Genomic DNA, 26058 nt, shown 5'->3' on the forward strand with positions numbered 1-26058 from the left:
GTGGAGTTGCACGAGGGAGCTCTGAAGATGTACAGAATTATCCTGCAGGCTGGCTTAGCTCAGTGGGAGAACATGTCCTTCTGCTTGTGCTGCTCTGTATTTTCTGCTCCTCTCAAAAGATAGCTGACAAGAACTGTTCAAAAATAGCAGGCCAAGGGCAGGTGACAAAATGTCACACAAGCAGCACCTGGTCCAGTGACAGCCTGGAGGGAGGAAAAAACCAAACCCAGATGTCACAGATAGGATTCTATTTCTGAAGTCGGTTGAACAGCAGAATTTCAGCTTCAGCAGAGGAAAAGAGAAGGAGCCATCCAAGCATTATGCATTCAAATTTTACTCTATTTTTTCATAGTTTTTTTTTCCTTCTATTCCAAGTATTAATTTTAAAGTACAAATTAGTACAGACACCTTTTCTCTTTACAAGTAATACCTGTACCCTCACACTCATTAATGCACTGGGAAGGAAAAGGGGATTAATGTTCATCTGGAGATGTCTGACGTATTCTAGCAAAGGTTATACTGGATGAAATAATAGCAGCTTTAATGTTTCTGCAGTGCCAGATTAATGTGAAAATATGTATAGGAGAATTATGTCTGTAATTAGGAAATGTGAAGTGGTTAATGAAGATCATCTCTTTAAGAAGCTTTGCTCAAGGAGTTGGAAAGTAAAAATGGAAATTCTATTTACCTTGTTCCTCACTTCTTTCTGGAGGTGCTCTTTGCTTCCTAGCCTTATTGTGGTGTCATTTTTTTTCTAAAAGAAGGAGAAAACTTCAATGTGAAAAAAAGATTGATTTACTTTTCTTAACCTGCTTATCACTTAGTTTCAGAAGTGTATTGAAACTTCATGCTGCATCTGTTCAGAAAGAATATTCATTACAGCACAGCAGTTTCTGTGACTGGAAATAGAAAGTTTTAATTATCAATAGGAACTAAAAATGTTGGAGAGGATTGGCTTTAGTTCTGCTTTGCCAGAGTTTGTTAAAATTAGGGTTTGCAGAAGTGCAGGAACATAACCATTATATTGGTTTTCAGTGTGGTGAGTGGATCTTGAGCACCCATATTTGAGTGTCCATGTAGTGAAAAAATGTAAAATGACCTCTTCCTTAGCTCCCAAAGTTAGCCACAGACCTAGAGATAGGAGAAGCCTATGAAATGGAATTTCATTATATACAGGAAGTTACTTAGAATACTTATTTGAAATAAATTTTTACCTGACCATAATTATCCTTTTACATCTTTTTCCAAGTAAGGACCAATGCAAATTACAGCTTGTAGATTTTCTTGGGTGGTTTGATTTAAAAAGGCCTATGCCAAAGTGTCTTCAGGATGAGATTTAATACTTCAGCTCAGTTAAAAAGCATCCAAAATGAATCTGAACAGCACTACTGCTGTTAGCTCATTTTTTGCTCTAACAGTAAAAGTAGATTTCTCTGCACTGAGTCTCCTTTAGGTCAAGAATATCTATTTTTCAAAGTACATATGAATGTACTGCTTGAGAACAATATTCCTTCCAGCCCAATGTCTTATTTCAAATGGTAGGTGATGGGAGAGTCTTAGGGAAGGATGCAAAACCAGGGTAAGAACTCCCTCTCCAACTATCTATTAACTTGAAAGCTAAAGGTGCTGCATCTAGTATGAAAAAGAATGATTTATTTTTACCAATTAAGTGGAGTTTTGTAATGCTGTACTCGTTATTGGAAGCCAACTATAAATGATGTAACTGCAGCAAGGCTGAACTTGAGGCCTTGTTTTGAAAGGGTAAGCATAATGCTTTCTTAGTGCAAAGTAAAGGAATGTATGAAAATAATTGTTTCATTGTTTATGTTTTAAGTACATAATACTGAAGGTACTGTGGTGTTAAATATTTTGAATGTGCATTCTTGGGAAGTTGTCTTCAATTGGTAGAAGATCCAGCTACCCTGACTGTTCATTCCCTTTAGAAATTTTTCATATTAATGAATTTAATTCAGTTTGAAATAAAAACATTGAAAATAGCTTTTACTTACATTGCAGGGCGTATGGGAATAAACTTCCATCATCCAGGAACAGACAATATTATGGCTCTTAACAGTAAGTAGTTGATGTCTAGTGGTTTATATTGCCATGTAGAATATTATTTCTTACATCTACTGTGTGTGTAGCTGTACAGTCAGACATAAATATGTGTAATGTTTGCATAGAAGTTCATGTTCACTCTCTGAGAATGTTTTTCATAAGTCAATCACCTCTGATTCTTTATATTAACTTTGTAATGGCTTTATGTGTTTCACTGCAAGCTTCATATTGCCTGCTATGGAGAATATTACAGAACAGTCTCTCTTGTTCCTTCTTTTGTGGGTGTGTATGTGTGTTAAAGCTGTAATTTTGATTTCTGATATCTCTCCAGACATATTTCTTCCTGTTGGGATGAGCTGTTACAAGTTTTGCATACAACTACATGGACTGATGGTGTTCGCCTTGTTGGTTTCCATTATGTAGACGGGAATTGGGAGAATGTTTAGACATCTAAATAATGAGGAAAACTGCACTTCACTGAGAGATTATTGGGGTGTTTTTTCTGTCAGGAAATAAAAGTAAGATTAAAAGTCCAGTCATGAACATATAGACTCAAAAAACCTGGCAGAATGGATGTGGAAGACAGTTCCTGTGTGGGGAGGGTGGGGGACAGGGTGTGAGGCAGCACCAGCAGAATGCTGAACTGAACTGTGCAAATCAAAGCAGATATTTGTCTGTCTAATCCTGAGAAATGCTGACTCTTTTGAAATGTCCATTTTTGTTTACAGTGTTGAGTTAGACATTTTAGGATTACTTACAAACTTCTCTAAAAGTTTTTGCCTTTGCACTGTCTATGTAGGTTAGACTGTGTATAGCTGAAAACTGCAGGGATTTTTTGTGTAGTACCAAGCAAAGAATAATTTATAGATGTGAAGAAGCAAAAATTTGTAATAGATAAGATGCAAGGTGTTTAACATTTGGCTTTAAAGGCCAGCTTTTGAAAACTGTGACTTTGCTTGTCCTCTTCTTAGTTTTACACAGCTAATGGTGAGGTGATATTTTGGGGAGTTTTTGTTGTCACAGTTAGCATATACACCCCATTTCCTTATGGCACATGAAATTGTGGGAAATCAAATAATTAACTAGGAGAAACGTTTTGTTTAATTAAAGAGATTATTAAAAGAGAAAGCTGTTCATGCCTCTCTGTGTAAATAAGGTCTACACAGTTCAGGTGTCAGGTGTTTGACATGAATTCTAGTCTCAGCATGTATTTGTTGTTCTACAGTATCCATTTCAAAAAGTTAACTGCAATAGAAATAGATTTGTGAAGATGGGATACTATGATTGAATTTTGAATTACCTTTAAAAATTGACAGTTATGATGAAATACATAGTAGCATTTCTTAAAATATCTAACAGATTTTTGAAAGATGGGAATGAAAAACTGAAACAAGTTATACTATTTTGGAATAACTTGCTTTTATCTTAAATGAATGTTGTGTTTTATTCTGATTCCTTTTTGATGAAAATAATGAAAAAAGCTATTTTCCTGTCTAATTTCTTTGAACTTTTTACAACAACTGTATACTCTAATAGTTTATAAAAAACATTCATCTCTTGTAGCTATAGTCCTGTTGCATGGTGAACATATCAGCATAGCTAATTGAAGGACCAAAGCTATATATATATGTATGCATTTGCACTATTTAGATATTATTGGTTTATTCAAATATTAACTGTTTAAAGACTTAAATAAGCATGGAATCATAAATATGCAATTTATGCAAAATTAAATTAAGCACAACACCCCAGTCTGAATAAGTTCCCATATATTTTTCCTCTTCTGCAACTCTTTTCCCTTCCTTTCTCTACTAGGCAAGGTCGCACCATCAATGAGAGCCCTTAGTTAGAATTATTGTACTGTGAAACCTGTTGGGTTTTACTTTCAAGTCTTTGAAGAGCTGAGAATAAAAGCAAATATTCAAGTACACAAGCTTAAAAATTACTTTCTGTGATTGAAATCCTTTTTTGTATGTAGCTAAACTTGAAAAATTTAGAACTAGGTAATTCCTATGTCATTCATTACCTTTTCCCTGTAATGGGGAAATATACCAAGGAAAATTTAGTTCAAGAAGAAACATTCTTTTATGTGCTGGAATGGCTGTGATTTGGGTTAAAAAAATTAAATAAGTCAAATAAAAATTCCCAAAAGATACTTCATCACAGTATTTTTTTGGAATAATTTTGAGAACTCATGTAATTTCTTTAAATCATAATACTTGTCATATCTATGTTTAATTTCTGTGAAACCAAACACTCTGCTGAGTCTGCAAATCCAACCTTCCCATTCTATTTAAATGCATTGCTTCATAAGCATTTTTCTCTTTTCCTGTGAAGACATAGTAATAATCTTTAAGATTTATTACTCAGAGCTCAATTTCACACTGACAATGTAGGCAATCTTTTGAAGGTGGAATAGAACATGTGCTCATGCCGAGAGCAATGCAAAACTTCACATGCTGTAGGGAGAGGGGAAGATTTTGGGGGATGTTTGTCTCCAGCTCCTCGTCCTCTGTGGCAGCACTTCTGACTGTGCTTCAGCTGTCGTTCCTGTTTGCTCATTCCAGCCTTTGGGAACTGGGCATTTTCCTGCCTGCCTGTCTTGAGCTGCTGTCTGTGGGTGTTGGAGGGCATTGTGTGCTGTGAGGTGTTGCTTAGCTGGCAGCACAGGGGGAGCATGCCACCACCATTCTGTTCATTGTGCAAGGCTAAATCATCACTAGCTGAAAACACTGAGTTCTGAAATAATGAAATTCATGGGGTAAAAGAGATTACTTTCAAATGCGTAATTATTATGAATCTCTTAGTGTCATTAGTGGCATTATGCTTGTGTACATACAGAGTTGAACATGTGTATAAACATGTTATGTTATAAATGCTCTGGAAGTTCAGAGTTAGGCTTCTGTAGAGGAATGCGATGCTCAAATATTCAGAGAGATCCAAGCACAATCCTAAAGAACAGCTAAACAAAAGGAAGATGCAAATATTAGAGTGGAAGCATTTTTGAAGGGGAAGTGGTATAGCTTTTGTCTGTACTAGATCTAAATGGAATTTCTCAAATTGAAATAGTGTTTAGGATCAATTAGTGACATAAGGTAATTTTTTAGTTCATACTGGGCTAAACAGTGCAAGAATTTTTATAAACTTTCATCTGCAGTGCCTTATTAAATAATTGATACTGTAATTTGTAGGGGAAATGTGGCATAAATTTAACTCAAGCTGTCCTCCATCCTTTCTCTTGCTAATATCCAATACCATTTGTAGCCATACATTTCTGCAGCCATTGCTTCTCTTGAGTATATGCTCCTTTCTGATTAGCTGAGCAATCAGGACTGAGTGATCAGCATGAATGCATAGTCAGCTCCATGGCAGGTGGTGAGCTGTCTTTAGGGCTTCTTGGGAACTCCAGAAAGCCTCAGTGACTTCAGTGGGAGAGGAGTGTGGCAGGTGAAAAAGGAAGATGGGAATAAATGAGGGTGTGTGATCTCTATAAAGAAGCACTGAAGGGTTGTGCTGGGATCCCTAACAATCTTCTGTAAAATAAATGGAGTCTAAAGGTAGTTAAATGAAGCCCCTTTGTGAAATGCTGGAATTTTGTTTTTTGTAAAGCTCCTCTGCACAGTGACTTTGCAGTCCTGTTGGGCTACAAATGTTCCATCTGCTTCCACTGTTCATTCTTGTCTCATACAAAAATGTGTCATCTGTGAGGTCTGGTACTATTTGCTCTCTGACTGTCTTTTCTTTTCATTAGTGTAATTTAGTTCTATTTATTCAGAGTAAAATAATTTGAAAAAGACATTAAGGAAAGGATTTGGGGCACTTTTTTAGATGTCTGTGTTAAGATTTTGGTTTTGTTTTATTAGTCCTATTTATGTGGGGAAGTTGTCATGCCATGACAGGAAATTTAATGCCAACAAAACCATTTCATTTTTTATTTTCATGTTTCTGTTGTTTTTAAAATTGCCTTGTCTCCTTAAGAGCTATTGTACTTAGCTCTTCCTGATGTGCTGTTTTCAAACACATATAGTGTTTAGATGTAAAAGTTGCTGAAGTAGCATTTTATATTTGAAAGTTTTGCCAGTGCTACTGTTATACCTTGAAATAAACTGCTCCAAATTGAAAGCTTCTTGAATTACTTTTGTCTTGCAAGATCTTCGGTTGGCAGTTTAACAGCTAATAAAAGCTTTCTTTTTGTAGTGGTGATATTCTGGGAAAATGTGTGACTAAATTCCAAGAGGCATCAATCTCATCTAATAGTTTAGCTCTTGCCTGTAGGAATTTGCTGAGCTCTTTAGCCCAGTTGCCAGGTTGGGTTACTAATGTGTCACCATCTTAATGGCATATTTAGAATAACAGAGAGGAATAAAAAACACCGAGAAAACTTACAAGGTTTGCAAAACTGTCCTGATTTAGTTGTGAAGAGATCTGAGTGAATACAAGTGGAGGGAGAACATGTCTGCTGTGAAGTGTGAGCTAGCAAAGCCAGCGGGGCTCAGAGGAGCCCCAGAGTGTGGGAGCTGTCACCTTGCACATCACCTTGTGAGGTTTTTCAGAAGCAGCTGTACAAGCATTTGCTATTGATGCTGCCTTGGAGGCTGTGAGGTGGGCTTGCTGATATCTCAAAGTCCCTTCTATACCTATTGAAATTTTAAAAAGGGTAAAGGGGAAGCAGGGGAGCAATAGTAAGTACATGCTTTTTCTTCTTTCTTCCTTTCAGTTTTTTGTATTGGCATCTGCACTTCCAGAGATCCAGTCTGGCTGTTACTGAAGGCAGTATCTCTTATCAGTGGCTGCTAAAGGCTTTTTCTAGCAGAGGAAGATTTCTTAAGTTGTCTTCCTTTTAATCCAGCTTGGTAGCTCTTTAATGCCTTCTTGTTTGTTTGTCTGTTTGTTTGTCCCACTGCTTTTCCTGCCTCACCACCTCACCAATGTGCTTTCCTTTCATCTTTGTGATCCTCTCTATTGTGGGTTAGTGCCATCTGTTTCCTCTGAATTTTAAGATTTGCCAGGCTACTCCAAGAGCATTAGATATGATGCTAGAAGAGATGAAGCAGCCTGGCTGTTAAAAATGTGAGTTTTATTGGTAACATATTTTTTAAACTAAAATGAAAAGATGAAAATAGATAAACCTTCCCTCTTGCACAGTTGCTTGGCTGCTTGTATGTCTCGGGAAAGGACACCTAAGCTGCTTTTGGATATTGAATGCAGTTCATGTGTTTGATCAAGTGTTTGAGGCCCAGTGTGTGGGACTTAGCTGCATACAGCTTACACATAGCTTGTGATTTTCTGGTGATGAGATTCTGTTGTATATGTTAAAAGGGAGGTTGCTGCAACACTTGCATTGTTAATATTGGAAAAAAATCGACTGCAAGGGACTGTTGAGGTTCATATAACCAAATCATTGTAGTGCCCATCTGCACATCCAGATGTGCAGATCTATTAATGGAAGTTGAGAACCACCTTTTGAACCACTCGTAGATGAGAGTCCATCTTTGCAATTCTTCTGGATGATCCCTCTGTAGCAGAAAAACACATTGCATAATTATACTTGATTCTGTCACCTTCCCTCAGTTCATGAATGCATTTCCCTGGTATTTTAATTCACTTGTAAACTTCCAGATCCTAAGAACTTCAGAGACCCTCTGTTCAAAAGCAAAAGCTTGACATATTTTTATTTCTGATCTTAGAAAATCATTGCATAACTCATAATGTCCTAAAGCAAGTATTGTTCTGAACTGCTGACTGCTTCAAGAATACAAATGAGTGTTCCAAGCTAGAAATAAGATTCTGGTACCTTATAAATCAAGGAGGTTCCCAGTCTTGTCAAATAAACTTTCCTTTAGCCAGTATAGCTCCAAAATTTCTAGTCTGAAAATGCTGAACTCTTTTTTTTTTTCATAGAGGTAATGCTATTTTACATCAATTTAACATGTGTCTTCAAGATTTCTTTGAAGTGTGCATCTTTGATATTGTGGCCACATAACTGCATGAACAAGATAAATACCAGAAGTGAAGAAATAATGTTCTTAAAAATCTGAAAATACTCCCTATTAAGTCTTCCATAAAATATGATAATACAAATAAATGTTGTTGCCTATTTCTAAATTTGAAATTACATGATCAAATTAATTTTAAGTTACGATATGGAGAGCATGTAGATCTAGTCCTTTTGAGTTAATATTTTATGGATTCACAAATTTATTGTTTCCTAGGACTGCTAATTATTTGATACAAATACAAGGTTCAGTTTCAGTCCCACATTATAATAAAAGAGTAAAAAAATCCCAGAAAAGTTCTTTTTCATCAGTTTCATGTAGCCTTGAGATGCAGTTAAAATTTGAGTGAGTTTTGATTTACTGCAACAATGGGCAGTCTTAGCTGCAGGCTTTGGGGAATTCCAAAGCATTAACACTGAGTTTCCTTGATTGCATTACAAGATTTGAGGTTTGGGGAGTTTGTTGTGCTGGTTTGTTAAAAGATTAAAGTTCTGTCCTTCATGATATAGTTTCATGTTCATAAAAATAGGATTTGCTTCTGGGAGGAGGGGAGTTAATAGTTTCAGGAGAGTTATCAGTGGCTGAAAAAGAATCCTGTTCCTTTGCATTTGAGGCCATGCAATTTGGGACACAGCAGTTATGTAACTTTGTACCTGACAGTTACAGAACATTGCTAAGGATGGACAAACACCAAGGCAGGGCTGATCCTGCTGTGAGCTGCACAATCCATCCATGCACTTTTTACATGGGAAAATGTGCTCATCCCCCCTAAAGCACCTGGGTTTGCCTTAATATTAATGATCAGGACATACCTAGGAAAGAATCATTTGTGCTGAATTTAGAAACATTCCAGGAGATGGCTTTCTGTGCAGAAGGACATTTATATGTGGCACCAAAACCAGGACATGGGGAGCAGATGCATTAGTTGGGGTACAGTTTAAGGAGCTCCCAGTTGCTTTTTGTCTCCTGTTGGACAAAAAGAGAAAGTAACTTCATGAGCACAGCTCTGGTAATTTCATTGTTTGTAATAGTGCAGTATTCTTATTTTCTTGCAAATGTCTTCATTCAAGAATAATTTCTAAATTGTTTACTTTCTAAAGTATTTACTCAAACTGGAGGCATTATGAAATTCACCTGATGAACTATTCCTGCTATTTAATCTGTTGTGCTGTGAATTTTGACTTGTGAACAAGATGGGTATTTTTTATTTAACTTGTTTCGAATGACACATTCAAACTTCACATCCTGAGAAAGCAACATAATAAAATGTGCATTGACATTCTGAAGTTGTCATGCTGAATAACTCAGCTTCTTGGAAAAAATTAACATTTTAATCTAAATACTAGTTACAACTGAGATAATTTTCAAATTGTGTGTATATGTATACAAAACATAATCAATAAGGGTGAAACTTCACCTTCTTGGAGTATTTAAATATGATGCAGTGTTTTTAAATCAGCAAAAACTGACTTGCTTGTCTTCCTGTTTAAGTGAATTGCACTATTTTGCCCCTGGAATTTACAGGCAAATATATCTTCAGGGAGTTTCAGTAACTTTTATGTACTTAAAGATTGTGTGTGAATGCAAATATAGGATAAAAGTATTATTCTGCAGTGCTGTATTGCATATAAGTGTTATAATATATGAGTAGCAGTAGGCTATTCTAAAATTTACAAAAGCCTATGGTAGATTTCTGCCATCATATACTGATCTTGATCAGAGCCTAAAAGTTTACATTAAGCACATAAAGCTTTGTTTTCTTCAGAAGAAACACAAGAGTCTCTTCCATCTCATACTGAAATAATGCTTCTCTATTTAATTTTTAGATTGGTAACATTCTGAGAAAACTCTTTCAGATGAATTGCTCTCAGAATGTGTCCATAACTATACCTTGAAACATGCTTTTTTTGGGAATGTGGGCATTCATCAAGACCACCTATATTTAAATAGAATTAATGCTAGAATGAGTAACCAGGGTCCTCCCTCTACGACACAAGCTTACATCTGTACATTATTAACAAATCACCAATATACAAAAAATCAAACAAGCAGAGTATTAAGACTTGCTACAAGAGATCTGGCCATGATTCTTTGCCATCATAATAACTAATAAAATAGAGCAAGAACTAGAAAGCAGGAGGACTAATTCTATTCTTGCTGCAAAGCCAGCTCTGGTGTTAATTCTCAGTATTGCCTGCTATGCAAGAAGCAGAGTCTCTCTCAGGGCTTACCAACCACCTCACTGTGGCTGAGTAGCTGTTCACACAAACAGCCCCTGCTGTCTTCATGTTAAACATAAATTGCAAAGCAATTCATCATAGACCTTGAAATTTTTTAATCCCCCCAATGACATACTCATGTAGTTGCCTTTTGTGCCCTCATTGATAGTGGAATAAAAGGTGTAGGGGCATGGTGTTTCTTCAGGGCAGGAGGAAGAAGCTGCTGGGGTAGAGAGAGGTCCCTGTGCTGAAGGAGGGCGAGCCTTGCTCTGGGCAGCCCCAGGGCCCCTCGGTCAAAGAAAAGCAGCCAGGGAATGCTGGGGGGTCTGGTGGGACACTGGGTGTGTAGGGCAGGACTGCAAGGCACTGCTCAGAAATAAGAGATGGGCTTGGGAAGGAGCAGGAACACAGAGTGTTACAATGAGGAGAGAATGAAACAAAGCAAAGCTCTGTTGCCTCTTACCTAAGCTTGCCTCTGTTGAAAAACCCGCTTGGTCCCCAGCCTTCCACGTTTGATTACCTTGGGAGGATAGATGGCTTTTGTCATCCATCAGAGATCCTGTGTAGGAGACATGTGTTTTCCAGATTATTTTCTGTTTTCTAAAACTTCAGATCAAAAATTCTGGGTTTTGCATTTGCCACTACATCACAAAATACAGTTCTAAAGTTGTCCAACATTGTGGATTCGCCATTGATGCATGTCTCATTGAAATGCTGTGTTAATTCTGGTAGTTATGAAAGCATTTTGTCCATCTAGTTTTATTCATCTGAAGGTACTGGCTACTGAGTTCATATTGTTTTAATAGGATTTTAGTATTTACATATGGTTAATTATTTAAATTGAAACATAATTGGAAAATATGTTTTCCACAACTATTTAATAAAATGCAAACCTGGTTCTTTTAATTAGAATTACTGTTGATGATGTTTATTGCCACTTAAAACCATAATCCTAAATTATTATTTTATAATACTGTCCTATATGCCTGATTTTTTTAATACCTTTGCCCTTTGCTATGTAGAAAACTTGCACAGCAGGTATGTTTGGTTATCTTTTTCCTTCCCTGGCTGTATCATCCTCAACTTTTTTTCTTGTCTTGGATTGTTTGAATTTCATCCTGCACTTTTAAATGTCTTTTCCTTCTTTATGGTGGGAGGGGAAAAAGAGAAGAGGTAGAAGCTACATTCTCATTGCTTTTGGAGCTAAATCTAATGACAGCTGTACCCACAATTTTCTTCTGTGTTTACATGCAGCCAGGAGCTATGGGCGGAGAAGAGGTAAAAGTATTTACTAAATGTTTTGTTTGCTGAATAGTGGGAGAAATAAATATTTAGTTTTCTTGTGGTAAGATGATGTTACCAATTTTAACATTATTTAGTTGATCAATTGCTTTGTATAAATCAGTCTCATATTCTTCCTTTGCAAAACAGCTCCCTTTTAACAGCATCTTAAAGCAGTGATGATCCTGAGCTGATAACTTCAAGTGTTGCTATTACTAGAGAACTGGAGGATGGCGGAATGTAAAGATTCTCATGATGTGTATTTGTGACTTGAAATGCACAGTGTTCCAAAAAAAGATTGGGTTTGGGTTTCTGTTTGATGTTTGTTTGTTTTGTAGGAGACCAATATTTAACTTCTGCATTGAACATTTGAAAATGACTTTTTTTCTTACATGAAACAGCTTTTGCTGAATATTAGACTTCATTACATTGAATTGCCTCAGATAGAACATGTGTGAATACCAATGCTAGTAACTGTCCTCAGCAGTGAATATTGATAATAATTTTAAAAAGATACAGTATTTGAGCACATTTTAACAGTATTTCATCACAGACAACCCTTAAAACATAAAAGAAAACTGAAAATATTTTATAAATGTACAGTGCTACATATCAGTTTATTCTGACAGATGAAGGAACAAGGACAATAGCAAGTCCAACAACTGAGCAAGTCACTAATGCAGCTTACATTTATGTCCTGTGCTGGAGCTTACACAGACTGGTTGTTACTGAGAAAATAACAGTGAAAATGGCAGCTTTTAACAATTACATTTAGATAGTGCCATCTGCATGGGGTACTTTAGCATTAAACTTAATTTTATCTTCCCTTCCATGAAGTTCTCTGCCAGCTAGGCAGGTGACATTGCCCCCTTTTCCAAATATAGAATTTGCATCACATTTGTGAAGAACCTTAGAGATAGATGTATGCATCACACAAACCAATATGTCTAAGGGCTTTTGTCATGTGTATGGGTTGAGGTGGTAGGCTGTACAGGCCATACTAACATGGTTTGTAATACAGAATTTGCTCTGATTTTGTTCAAAGCTGACACATTTTAGTGTTCATTTGATAGCTAAATCTGAAACAAAGATTCAGATCTTCCTCACAAACTTACTCTCTGTGAACATGAACGCTGTTTAATTTTATTTTAAGATTGTGGCAGGTGTTTCCAGATTGATCAAATGGCACCAAAGTAGGAAAGGAGGTAGGAATCAGTTGGATACTATGAATTACTGGCAACTCCTGTTTACTTGTAGAAGTAAAATACAATAATGCAGAAGTAATTGTGATGAATGTAATTTAGGCTGTTTTATATAAATATTAGTGAAGACAAAACAGGGCAAACAAGTTCTGAATGTGCTGGCTTTTCAGATTTTTTTCTCATTACCAAGAAGCATGTTTCATTACACAAGACTTGTTTCCTGTGTGAAATGCAGGCTTTTCCATACTAACAAGTAGATCTGTGTGTGTGTTTCTTGTCATTAATGTTAGGGATTTTGACTTGCCTCATTCATATTAAAGTCTGTGATGTTCATGCTTTATCATTACCTTGACTTATATAATGTTGGTTTTGAGCTTCCTTAACCTTAAGCATGAAATTCTACAACAGTCTGTTAAAAAATGTGTTGGTTATCAAATATTCTCATATATCACTCTCTATTATTGCTTTTAACATTTGCATTGGGATAACATGCAGAGTAACCACAGGCAAGTCTGTGCAAGGACTCATTTTATGTTTGTTATACTTGGCTATTTTAATTAGTGTTTGATTCTGTCATTGATTCTGTCTTCTTCTGCAATGAGAAGAACTTTTGTCAGACATTTCTTGAGGTTTGCCATAAACTCTCAGTTCCCTACTTGATTCTCTCTTTCCTTTGAGAAAAGAGATGAGCATTTCTTTGCAGGTATCATGCTATGAGCTGTTGAGTCATGTTCTTGGTACCTTGTTTTTTAACTTTTACAACCAGTTTTTCAGGTACAGATGTAAGCACCACTGTGAGAAATCAGCCCAAATTATTTTGCTACACTGACAACTCAGAGATGCCTAGGGAGGGGTACAGGAGTATGTTACAAAAAAGGTGCATTTAGTGATGCTTTCCCATACTGTTCTCCCAGAAATTTGCCCAGGGGGTCTCTTGAGGTGATGTTTTAATATTTATTGCCTTAGATTGCATTTTTCTCTTGTTCTTACTCATTCCCTTTTCTAAGCCTACATCCATTTTTAAACATCCCAAAAAGTCTGTAGCAAGGGTTTCCAAAGTTTGCTTTCAGCCTTGGCATGTACTGATTGTGTTCAATGCAGTTCATTTTTCCCTTACCAGAGAAGACTGTGAAGAGTCATTCCCTATTCCCTTGTCTGTATGCTTTCCATTATTTTAAATGTATTCTTCTTACATTCAGCTCTATACTTCACTTAGCTATAAACTTATAGAACATCATTTGCATTTATTTAAGGTGAGTGTGATGCCTGCAGACTGCCAAGTGTCTGGCATGGTGCTTAGAGGTGATACCTTGCTTTCTAAGTTGCTGTGAATTTTTATTATTTCCTTCAGAACTCAGTCTTCTCTGCAGATCTGTGTTTTAGTTGAACACCTTGTTATTAATTTGATAGGTCATCTTCCACTAATGGCTCATGTTAGTTGTTTGTTTGTTTTTACAAGAAGGTAGGTTCATGGGCAGGAATTAAAAGATGAATTATCTCTCCAGTAATGTCAATCTCTGAGACATTTTCAGATTTCCAGCTTTTCAATGAGTATTCTGATTTGATATTTTTACACAGTTGTAGTATTCTTCATTATTTTTTCTCTCATGCAACTGTTCTCTTTTATTTTGAAATGCATATGTTTATACATATGCATGACGTGTTTGTCCATTAATGGAATATTCATCAAAAGTCTTTTGTGTTTTATGCTCTGAACCCACCATTTCTGACAACAAGTCTTTGAAAGGTAGCAGCTCTACATCCTTCTCTGATTTTGGCATTTACCCTATTTTTTATGTTGATGTGTAAATGCATGGTAGGATTTTTACTTCAGTGGATTTTTGTGTCTCTAATCTCTTCCATTGTTTAACATTCAATATATTATTTTTAATCAACACTTTTCTGGTGCCTGATGTTTGTAATTAAAAATCAGGCAGATGCTGTGTGTCAGTGACTTTCCTGACTTTATTAGCTTGTTTTTCCTACACAGGATTACTGTTTCTTTTTTTAATCTGTCTTTTGCTTCTGGAGCCAATTACTGATATTTTCAGTGTATATGTTTTTCTGACTGCTGTCCCTCTGTCTTGATTTTTCTCCTTGCCCCTCTTTTTATGTCCTTCACTTCCTCTGCTGTTAATACCAGTATGGTATTAAACTGTAGGTCTTGCTGTGTCAATTTCATGTGATTCATTACCTTTGAATTTAATTATGTGCACTTACAAAAGTATAAATACATTTATATTTGTAATCAACCCTCGTATAAACTGTTTGTATCAATTAATTATAATTCCATCCCTGGGAGAAATCCTCCATGATATGAGGGGACAAGTAGCCTTTTCAGAGTTGAGGTGTGGTTCTTATTTATACATCTCCCTATGTTGCAGGATGTATTCACTCAAGTACAGGGAATTGTTAAATTCCAAAGTTGGCAAGTGTTGCTTATATGCAGTCTTTGAATATTTTTTCTCTTCCTTGTTAATAAATCTGTTCTTAAGATAATGTGTGTATTCTTTGTTAGTAGCAGAAACAAGTTGCTATTGCATCAGATGGTTACAAATAAATTCTTTACTTTTCATTAACAAACTGAGTAGCAGCCATTTATGTTGATTTTGCCTGTTCATGACTGAAAGGATATTTTAACTCAGTAACAAACAGGCTGACAGGCTGTTCTAGCTAACACTGTTTTGCTTCACATGCAAGTTCTTTGTGGTTTATTTAACAAGATTTTGTTTCTTGTTCACTGAATCTCTTCACTTCCTGTTTAGTATCCACAATCCAAAGCTTTTCCATGTTTATTTTGCTGTTTGCCCCCCTACTGAGTGTGGGCCTGTGTTCCATGGAGGTGGAAGTGCTGCAGCCCTTGCTGTCAGGATCCTGTACAGCACTCAGAGGACTGTCCTGCTCTGCAGTGCAGTGGCCTGAGGGATCTTGAGATCATTCCTTCAAGATCTGTTATGGAAGGTGTAAATCTTTAACTGGTTTGAAATGTAAATCTTGCAAAGGTTATTTCTATAGCTGTGACACATCATTTCATCAGATAACATTTCTATCCATTTGCAAGGGTTTGTTTTAAAGCTAAATTGGGTTTATTGTCTTGTAAGGGTAATCCAGTCTTGGAAAAATAGAAACAATACTAATGAACATGAATTGGAAAACTGACCACCTAGCTGGGTCCTTTAGCGCAAGTTCTGTTAAAGTAAAACAGCAAAAGAAAGTTTTTTACTGAAATATTTCATTCTCCAGGAAATAGCATTAACTATAGATCCTACAAAATCTGTTCCAGGTCGGTCTTCACTGTTTCCTTTTGAGGATGGCTTCCTAGATGACAGCCATGGGGATCAGTCACTGTCCTCGGGCCTCAGCTCTCCGACACGCTGCCAAAACGGGGAACGAGTGGAACGCTACTCTAGAAAGGTGTTTGTTGGAGGGCTCCCTCCTGACATTGATGAAGGTACTGTGAATCACTTGCATTGCTGGCACGTGGGAATTGGCTTTCATATCATTACTATTAAAAAGGTGGGATTTTCATAGAGGCAAATGAATTTTGCCAGGCGTGTCTCTTGTAGTGCTTGTGGCAGTGCTTAGAACAAACACTCCCTGCCACCCCTGCAGCACCCGAGCGTTCACCTGGTGTTCTTGTGTACTGCAGATCAGAAGTGGCTGCCTAGCAGCTCTTCTGATCTGCATGTCTTCCCACGACTGTCAAGTGGGAAAGCTGAAAAAGGGAACTTAGTGGGTACTGTCTCTCCTCTGTAGTCTTTTCCTATTCTTGGATGTGGTTGACTTTAAAGACTTTCTTAATGCAGTCCTTACCAAAATACTGTGGGCTTTAAATAATCAGCTCTTATACCCAGCATGTATCTAGGGTTCAGATGATAAATATAGGGTAATAATAGGGTTTCAAAGTAATGACCTACCCAGCAAGGATGGCCAGAGTTTTTCTCAATCATTATCTGCTCTACTTGCATGTGTCCCCATAAACTCTTACTCCCAAACTAAAATCATGACAATTTTTGGTATATTTTTCATGGCTGGAATATAGCTGGAATCCACCACTGTCTAGCTTCAATGAGCATACACAGGGAATGTGAGGATGCCCTGTAATGAAATGAGGGAGATCTCTAATCTACTAATCTGAAGCCTAAACCATGTACAGTTTTTAATGAAGAAATAGCATGAGTTGCCAGTCTGTTTACAAGCACCTCAAATGCAGTTCCCACGTCACACCAAGAGTTGCAGGGCTGTTGTATGGGGTCTGGTGGGTAATCTGGATTTGCAGCTGTAAGAGGCAGCAGCCCAACAGGGACGACTGATGTACACATTGCTGGGACACTCAGAGTCAAAATACATGCCCAGTCTGTCCTGTGAGGGAGTAACATGGTGACCTGGGAGCTGTCACCCGCTTTCCTGAGAGGTCTCCTTCAGTAACCCTTTATCCTTCAGCTCTTCAGGTACACAACCTGTGTGTTCTGTCTCCAGATGCTTGAAATTCTGGCATGCAGTTTATGGGGTCAGAGAAACTGGACACATCTCAAACAGCAATCCAGAAACTGTAAAACCCCACTGCCTTTTCTCCTGATGGCTTGTTCTGATCTACCTAAGATCACATTAAACTAATTCTTTCTTTAAAGTATGTTTAAAAATGTATTGAGAAAATAAGATTTTTTTCAAAAAGAAGTTTAAATACTTTTTTCTGAAGGATTTGCATATAAAACAAAATTGTCCTATAGGATAGCTCTTGATGTGTGTTACATGGTGGTCCCAAGTTGATGCTTAAAAAGTGAAGAAAAAACTTGGTAATTCAAGGCAGATTTCCTGAAGCGCCTGAGGAAGGTGAAATGCCCACAGTGGCATGACCTGCTGCAGCCTTTCTAGGGCAGGCTGCAAGGAGCAGCCCTGCTGACATGGAGCTCCTCCATCAGTCCCATGTGGCTGCATCTGACCCTGCTTTGTGGCTATAATTAGAAACAGACCGCAGCTGAAGCCTGTTCACTTCTGATAGATCATGTTTGCATTTAATCCTGCTGCAGACTTCCACCAGTGGAATGTAAAATCACTTTTTTAAGCAGCCATGTACAGCACAGAGATGAAATAATATTTAGGCATTTGCTATGGAGATCATTGCAGTTTTCACTGTTCTTGTTTTGTTTTTTAAGTAAGACCTTTTTACCTTGCCACTGTCAGTTTTTATGTTCTCTCTAAGGTGCCTCATTCGTTTTTTTGTAGATGAGATCACTGCCAGCTTTCGTAGGTTTGGACCTCTTGTGGTGGACTGGCCTCACAAAGCTGAAAGCAAGTCATATTTTCCACCTAAAGGTAATTGGTTTAAAATACACTTAAGAGGGCTGTTCTGGTAAAAGGAAATTACATCTGCCATGTGGTAAAGCAAAGTTTTGACTCTTTATGGTGAATTTTCTATCTTTCATCAAGCATATTTTCAGCCATTGTCCTGATGGGAAAAAAATTCACAATTTGGTAATTGAAACATGCTCCTCTCTGTGTACTTCTTCAACCCACCTTGAACCCTTGAATTATGCCTTCATTTGTACCAGCAGTAGGTAGAATGCAAGCTGCAGAAATTTCATAGCTGATTTTGTTGTGGTTTGCACGTTGCCAAACCCAGGGGAGGAAGTGCCTTGGATTGGGTCATTGGGTTGGGTGTGCAGTGTTTTGCAGGGAGTTGACTCCGGTGTGAGCTGTGACCCAGGGGCTCTGGTCCTGCTCCACATCAGGGCTCCCTGGGTGCTGGAGCACAGAGCAGGCTCTGCTCAGAGGGCACCCAGGGTAGGCCAGAGTGTGAGCAGGTGGGGCAGCCTCTGATCAGGCAGCACAACCTTGTGCACTCCTGCTTTGGGTGAGAGACAGCAGCTGCTGGGAAATCTCTTTGGGAGGGTAACTTGGCTAAATCAAACTGCTCTTGCTGTACCCTGCTCTCTGATTTTGTGCAATACCTTCTGCTCTCTTTCACACGTGCCTCTTGCATGTAGTTCCTGAGTTCACTCCTGATCTGAAACAGTAGCAGGAAGTTGTACACAAAATTTCTGGTCTATATGCAAAGAGCAATTAAGAGCTCCCAGGGTCATTTCTCATTGACCCTGGAAGCTCTTAATTGCTCATTAAGGCCACTGATTATTTTGGCAGAACAATGGGCTGCTCAGTCAGTGAACTAGCTAATCCTGAAATATTTTGATATAGTTTGACTGTAAAAACACACAAATAAAAGCCAACTTAATTTATTGGAAGCTTAATTGCTGGAGGCAAAATAACACTGTGACAAATACTTGCCCTGTGAACAGTATTTGGGACACTTAAAATCAGAAGAGAAGCCCATACATGCTTCCTCTTTCCTGTTCATTCTCACCACTCAGCCTTGCTGTCAGCAGTTATGCAGCATCTGTTCTTGAATTTAAAAACAAATCAAACAGCCCTAAAAACAACAAAAAACACCCCAAACCCCAACCACCCTGCAATATTCCTAAGGACAGTTGCTAAAATAGATGCTTTTCCCTTTTTATGTTATTTTTAAAGATCTCTGGGGTCTTTCTGGCTAGTGAATTCTAATTGTGCCTTCACTTAGAAGTTTGGGGTTTTTTAAGTAGAAAAGCCAGCTTCTCCTTGTCCTTATAATCTCTTAGTATTATCTCCTTGTTTCCCTTTTTTATTTTTTTCCTGTTATTAATTCAATAAGTAACTATTTGTTGAATTAACATGGGACTTGGAATTTTGATTTAGTTCTCTATCTGACTGTGGACTAGTTATGCCTTGACAAACCTGTAAAATGTTTTTGAGTAAGATCTATTTTAGCAGAAGACATGGGAATGCAGCCTCACTTCTATTTTTGTCACAATTCTAATATAGGAAACAGCTTTCAAAGCCCCTGCCAGTTGCCCTGAACGTCTGTCTGAAAGTGCTAAACAACAGTCAATCCCAACTGTTCCAGATTTATTTATATCTGACTTCTTAGTTATCAGTCAGGGCTGCAGCATCAGACATCCTGCATGCCTGGCTCTGACATTCACTTACAGTCATGGTGAGCTCCCTAGGTCAAATGCACTTGATTTACTATGATCCCACACAGGCAGCACCTACACAGAAGACAGAATATTATTTCCAGGAGTCAGAGGGTAAAGTTTGAATGTCTAATTTTTTTTCACAGCTTTTTGGTATTTTTTTTTTTCAATGAAGAGTACTTGCTTTTCAAAGTTATTATGGAATCATTTTCAGAAGTACCACAATAAAATGTCTCCAATGCTCATTTTGATCAGAAGTTCCTTCAGACCTAAAATTTAAGTTGGTGGGCTTTGGTTTTGGATTTTTTTGTTTTTGTTTTACTTTTTTATTTTAAGCTGTTTTGGTGCATTATTGGACATTCCCTTAAAAGTACAAACAGAGATATTTGCAATTATGCTTGGTGCAAAATTCAGTGAGACTTATTCCACTGTCAAGTACTCATGAATTCAAATGTTTTCTCCCTTCATTTTTCTAGATGTCCTGTCTTCCATGTTGCATTGCTAGTCTGTAAATTTTCTGATGTTTTGAATATGAGTCTTTCAAATGGAAAACATGTCCAAAAAAACAAAGGACAAATGAAATTATGGAGGGGAGAGCTGGGGTTTCTATGCTAGCAATCTTGAAAGAAAACAAGAAAAATGAATTGTTGGAGTGAAGTGGGCATGATGCAGAGGCTACTCACACATTGATAAAGCCTGACCTTCAAGGCTTCTCCCAGCTCCTTGAATGTGCCCCAGAGGCAGTAAAATTGAGCCCTGCTCTTTCTGAATATATGTCATCACCTCCAGATGGACTTCAGTGTCCTTTTGATGGATGGCCTTTTCCATTGCTGGAGGGCCAGGTCATTGGGCAGTGTCTGGTCTTCCAGCAAGGTTCAGGATTTTTGTCTGTTTGCTTTGGTAAGTGTTCACTGAGAGCTTTGGGGCAGACAACATCAGTAGGTGATGCCATGGGCCAGCACAGGCAGTGAAGTTTTATGCTGCTGCTGCTTCACATCAGGGTTTTCTGTCCTCAGTTGCATCCAGGTGATGCAACATCCCCTGCAGTCCCAAATGAATCATTACAGATTTTCAGTATCTACTTGGTGGTATAATTTATTGAATTTTGGAATGTTTGCTATGCTGGTGCAATACATGAATTCCCTGTAGTCAGCCTGTATTAGGAGCACTCTGCTGATATTCTTAGGACTAGGAAGAGAAGGCTGCAGAAACCATTAGCCATGGCTAATCTGATCAAGCATGAAATCTGAAAGATTAAAATGTTGCTCACAGTCTAGTGACCTCCACCAGCACCCACCACCCCCCTGAGGGCTTTATCTGGTTAGTTTAGTGAGTGAGTCAGGCCATAGATGTGTAGCCAGTTCCAGCAAGCCTTATTAGCTAATTTATTAGTTGTTGGTGGTAAGCTATTTTATTAGCTTAGCTGCAGTGGCATTGTAAGCTATCACTGGGACCAGTTGGAGTCCAGAAACATTCCTGCAGCGCTGAGCTTGAACAAAGGTTTGCCTGGATTTGGCATCTTGAGCAGGATGGTGTCACCACAGGTCTGCTTGGGCACATTAGCTCAGATTTAGTGCCTGGCCTGATGACATAAATGTTTGTGTGTGAAATGATGCTGAGCTGGGGTCTCCAGCATGGTGAGTAACACCAGGCTTATCCCAGTGTGAGCTTAACAGTGCCATTGTGGCTCTTGGGGGATGGCACAGCAACACAGATGTATCTGCAGCACGTCCCTCAAGCACATCATTGCTATCTGTATATTCCAGGTTTTCCTGTTTTCCCAGATACTCTAGGGGTTTGTTGCCCTTACTGAATATTGCCTGATGTCACAGAATACACGGATTAATGTTTGTGAAAGCAGTCTGCCTTTGTCAGCTTTTGAGTTTTGGGCGTTGTAACAGCAAACCCAAAATCATTCTCTAGATCAAGCACAAGTTACCTTACCTTGGGTGCCCGTGAGTTCCATATTTAGGTTGCTGAGAGAACAGGGATGCTCTTGTCACTGAAAGTGAATATTGTGCACTTGGGCGACAGAAGCTGCCAACAGCTGACAATGTGTGCAAGAGGCTCCTATTTCTAGTTCTGAGCATCTGCATTGTTGCCTTAACATTTCTTTTTACCCCTCCTGTGCATTGTAAGCTTAGCACCATGTTTGTATGTTTGTGTCATGCATGAGGTGGTTTTTAATGCTTTGCCTCTGAATAAGGCTAATTCATTCCCATTGCCTGAGAAGTCTTTGGATTACTTCCTTTGGCATCTGTTTGGATATGTTACTGACTGAACTGGCAAAATTATAAATGCCATGTGTTGGTCTTGGGTAAGCAGATGCCCAGTTCATAATGTGTTTACTTGGCTTTCACCCCAGAATTTGGGAATTAAATGTGGTTTTTGGTTAAGTATCTTTTGAGTACCTATGAGACACTGAGAAATAAAGAAATATGAATTAAAGGATGCTGTCAAAAGTAGTTGCACATTACCATGTCACAGTCTATTTATCTCTGGCAAAATCCAGATAATTCATGTTTTATTTAAATATAAATTGATGGGGTTTTCACTTATTTGCTGGTGTGCTGAGTTAAGCAATGCTTATGCTAACTACAGTAATTTTTTTTCTTTCCTTTTTTTTAATTAAACAGATGGTGCCAACTGTTTCAAAAACATTTTTTTCAGTTGTTTTTTCTTTAACAGATTGCTAGCTTTAAAACAACTTTTTAAAAACTCTTTACTGGTTTTTCCTTGTGATAACTATGATTTTTCTAGTAATCACTTAGAACTGCACCATGTGTTTTAAAATGCCAAAAAATATGCAAAAAATTCCTTTTTTTTTTCATTTAGAAAGATTGATGTTTGGATAGAGATGAGAATTAGAGTTAGAAAATGAAGCATGGCAGAGCTTGAAGATAGGATTGGTTTGGAATGGGAGGAATGCTTTGGCTTTACAGTTGATTCAGATGTATGATGCAGCAGTCTGATCCTTTTGTGTTTTCCCTGTTCTTCAGTTTGTTATGCTGTTATCTGATAAAATTAAGCACATTTGTTCCTACTGCTCCATAAGGGTCACTAGGGTGAGGGAGATCTCATGAAAACAAAACACTGTAAGCAAGGTTGCACAAAGAAATATGAAATTGTTCTCATGCTTTAATTTAAAAACAATTGGTGGACAGACAGTGTGAGCCTCTCTGATTCTCTCCCAAGTACTGTTTAGATGAGAACACTGTTGTTGTAGTCTTTTGACTGATCTTGATTTCATGGATGAAGACCATTTCCATGGTTAATTCCATTGCCACTGCAGAGGCAGTTGTAGTTTCTGCCAGAGGAACAAGAGTGAACAGTTGCAAAGGTAAAGTATGGAATCATAATTCCAATTTCATTAGTTATATTCACAAGAAGGTATTAGGTCTGTGCAAGGTCTGTGCAAATACAGCACTCTGTTCTTGAAAACAGCCTGCTTTGGCTTAACTGATCAAATATGATACCAGCACAGTCCAGCATGAAATGCCAAGCTAATTTTTGTACTTAAAAAACTGAAGTCAGAGATGACAATATTGGTTAGAATGGAAACTGACTTTCCCTATCCAGAATTACATTGTGTGGCAGAGAGTGATTCTGGGAGGGTTTTTAGAGGTTTTTTATGTTCCAACACAGGGCCTGTGTGCAGTGTCAGTCGTTGTACCCCCTGACATCTGAGGCCATGTCTGTAATTTGTAGTCCCTATGTCTTCCCACAGCAGGGCAGCATCATCCCAAATCAATGCAAGTCACAAAATATGTGGTGGCAAAACGCAGTACTCATGTGCTCTTGTGTAGCTGTGTGACTTTAGCATGCTTTACAGAGAATTTTCTTGAAGGTTTTTGGTGACTTTTGTTTGAGCCTCCCTTTTTTAAGCTCTTAACACTGTTTCCTGTCTTGTCCTAAATGTTTGAGGATTCTAGGTGGTGTACTGATAATGATGATTTTTTAATGTCTGTCTTTGAGACTGCTGTGCCAGGTACCTAACAGCATTCAAGGAGCTTGCTTCATGTAAAAGAATTTCTGTTCTCTAAAATGATGCCACTTGCAACTTCTTTTACTAGGGGAAAATAAGAATCTGGTGAAGCAAAATCCAAAAGTATTTTTGAGCCATCCAAGCCTAGGCAGAACAAATCTGATTCTGAAGTAGCATTGCAGGATTATTCTCTCCCAGCTTTCACGTTGCTTTCAACAGATCCTACTTTCTTTCAGAATTGCTGGGTTGCTATAGAAGAAGCCACAATTTTTAACAAGCATTTAACCCTTTTTCAATAATTTGAACATATCAAAGTATATAAAAAGTTTTCCATGTTTATCTATAGAGGTAGTCAGACCACTTTTGTCAAATGGAAGGAGTTAAATATTTGTCTTATTAACCTCTCCTAAAACCCAAGTAGATTTTACTGTGGGTTGTACATGTCACCCCTCCCCAATACTATTTTTATTAAATGTCACCTTTTCTTTTGGTTTATAAATGGAGATACATTAATTGATCTGTAAGTATTATGGGCTTCAGGATAAAAGCTGTCCTTTGAATAGTGTTTAAGTTGAGGACTTAGTATTATTTTGTGCTTTGTAGTAACTTTTGCTGTCTTGTTTTGCTAATAATTTAGGAAGCACTAAATTATCCTTTCAAATCATTGAAATGTGTTGAAAGGGTTGTTGCAGGTGGTGGTGCAGAGACAGACTCTGTACTACCACTGCAGCATATTCATTGTTCTGATGGCCATCTAAGAAGTTGTTCCCTACTCCCACCCCCAATCAGTTGTAATTATTTAATGCATTAAAAACTTTAAGTCTTTAATTAAGTCCTACAGGCATTACATGTATAAAATTATGTATTTGGTTCCTAGGATCACTTCAGTGTTTCTATCCTTAAAATAATGATGCAGTAATCTAAAATTGGTGCAAGATCATTGGAATACACACATCCTAAATTTATCAAAGGTAATACCCCTAATTATACTTGTGTCCTCTCAAATCAGAGGTTAGGACTGGCAGTGTGAGTATTTCAGGGGCTGGATGTGCTGTGGCTGCCTCTGCCCAAGGCACTGCATCTGCCTCTCTCTGGGCTCAGAGCTGCTGTTTCCCTCAGCTGTCTCAGAGCTGTGCTTGGCAGGTTGTGTCTGCTCCATACCCTACAAATCCTACCTGCCTGTGGGACCTACAGTGTGTCTGAGTACTGATTATACCAAGAGTGTAACCAGTAGTCAGCTGTATGCCAGTGGAGGCTGGGCTGTTTCATAAATAAAGGTAAACACATCATTTTTTATAGGATTTGGTAAGTCCAGCATTTTTATTTTTGTTTTTTATATACTAATCTGATCTCCCAGGGGCATGCATACTCTTATTCACCAGAAACAGTTTTGAATTTTCTTTGGTTTTGAGAGGAATTTGTTGTTCAACATAATCCAGTTTTGGAAAAAAAATCCTGTTATTAAGGAGGGCTTTTTCTTACAGTCAGCATCTTTTTCTTACAGTCAACAAAGACAATAAATTTGAACAAACCAGAACCTGAAAACAATCCACATGTGAGTGAACATTCAAATGGTTATTAGCAGCACCACAGCAGCAAATGACAAATTGATTACTTGATTAAAAGAAGGGAAGTCAAAGCTTAGTGCTGAAGCTCTGCGTTCTGCCTTTAGAAATGTTCCACAGCTCACAGGAGAGTAAGACACATACAAAAATCAGAAGATATGTTACTAACTTCATCTGTGCAAATGACATGGGGTGTCTTTTCTTTTTGATTGAAGTACTTTACTTTGAAGCTCTTGACAACAGTCTCAAATATTTTGGGATAAGCAGCAAGTGCTGCTTGCTTTCTTTGTTAAGAAAAACATATAATTCAAAGCAAAACCTATTTTTATTGTAAAACCCAATGTCAAATTTAATTTAAAATAACTGAAATCCAGCTAGCCTGGATTTTTGGACCAGTTCTTTCTTCCTCTGAATTTTTTTACCCTATGCTGATACCGTGCTTGAAATAGAAGCTGAGATCAAGCAGAGCATTTCTATTTCTGTAGAATTTGTCCACATTAATGTTGGTTGGAGTAGCACTGGAAGATGGTTTTCTTGCAAAGAAGAGTAACAGGTTTTGTTCAAACTTGGAAGCAGATGTCTCTTGAACCATCTGTTCAGAGTAAAAGCAGCAGCAGCAGACCTGACCCCCTCCAGATGATGACCATGAGCTGCTCTGCCCAGAGTAGTCACCATTGCATATTGCCCTTGAAAATCAAAATTTAAAAAATTCAATTCTGAATTTATTTGGATTTTTTTTATA

General features: G+C 37.8%; 1 protein-coding gene across 9 annotated transcripts in view; it reads left to right on the forward strand.

The window, feature by feature from the left end:
• The window catches only part of CPEB3 (cytoplasmic polyadenylation element binding protein 3), an 80524-nt gene that overhangs the window by 37273 nt on the left and 17193 nt on the right, over positions 1–26058 (forward strand). For 6 of the 9 annotated variants that reach the window (XM_071439150.1, XM_071439157.1, XM_071439155.1 and 3 more), the window contains exons 4-7: positions 2017–2073; positions 11528–11551; positions 16040–16207; positions 17983–18072. In XM_071439150.1, coding sequence (XP_071295251.1) covers positions 2017–2073; positions 11528–11551; positions 16040–16207; positions 17983–18072 — 339 coding nt within the window. The remainder of the gene's footprint in view (positions 1–2016; positions 2074–11527; positions 11552–16039; positions 16208–17982; positions 18073–26058) is intronic. The other 3 variants (XM_071439152.1, XM_071439151.1, XM_071439158.1) reach the window with 1 other exon arrangement.

The sequence above is a fragment of the Agelaius tricolor genome, unplaced genomic scaffold (genome assembly GCF_023055355.1).
Source record: "Agelaius tricolor isolate 1412-34295 unplaced genomic scaffold, bAgeTri1.0.p SCAF_13, whole genome shotgun sequence".
In the NCBI taxonomy this organism is placed as follows: Eukaryota; Metazoa; Chordata; class Aves; order Passeriformes; family Icteridae; genus Agelaius; species Agelaius tricolor.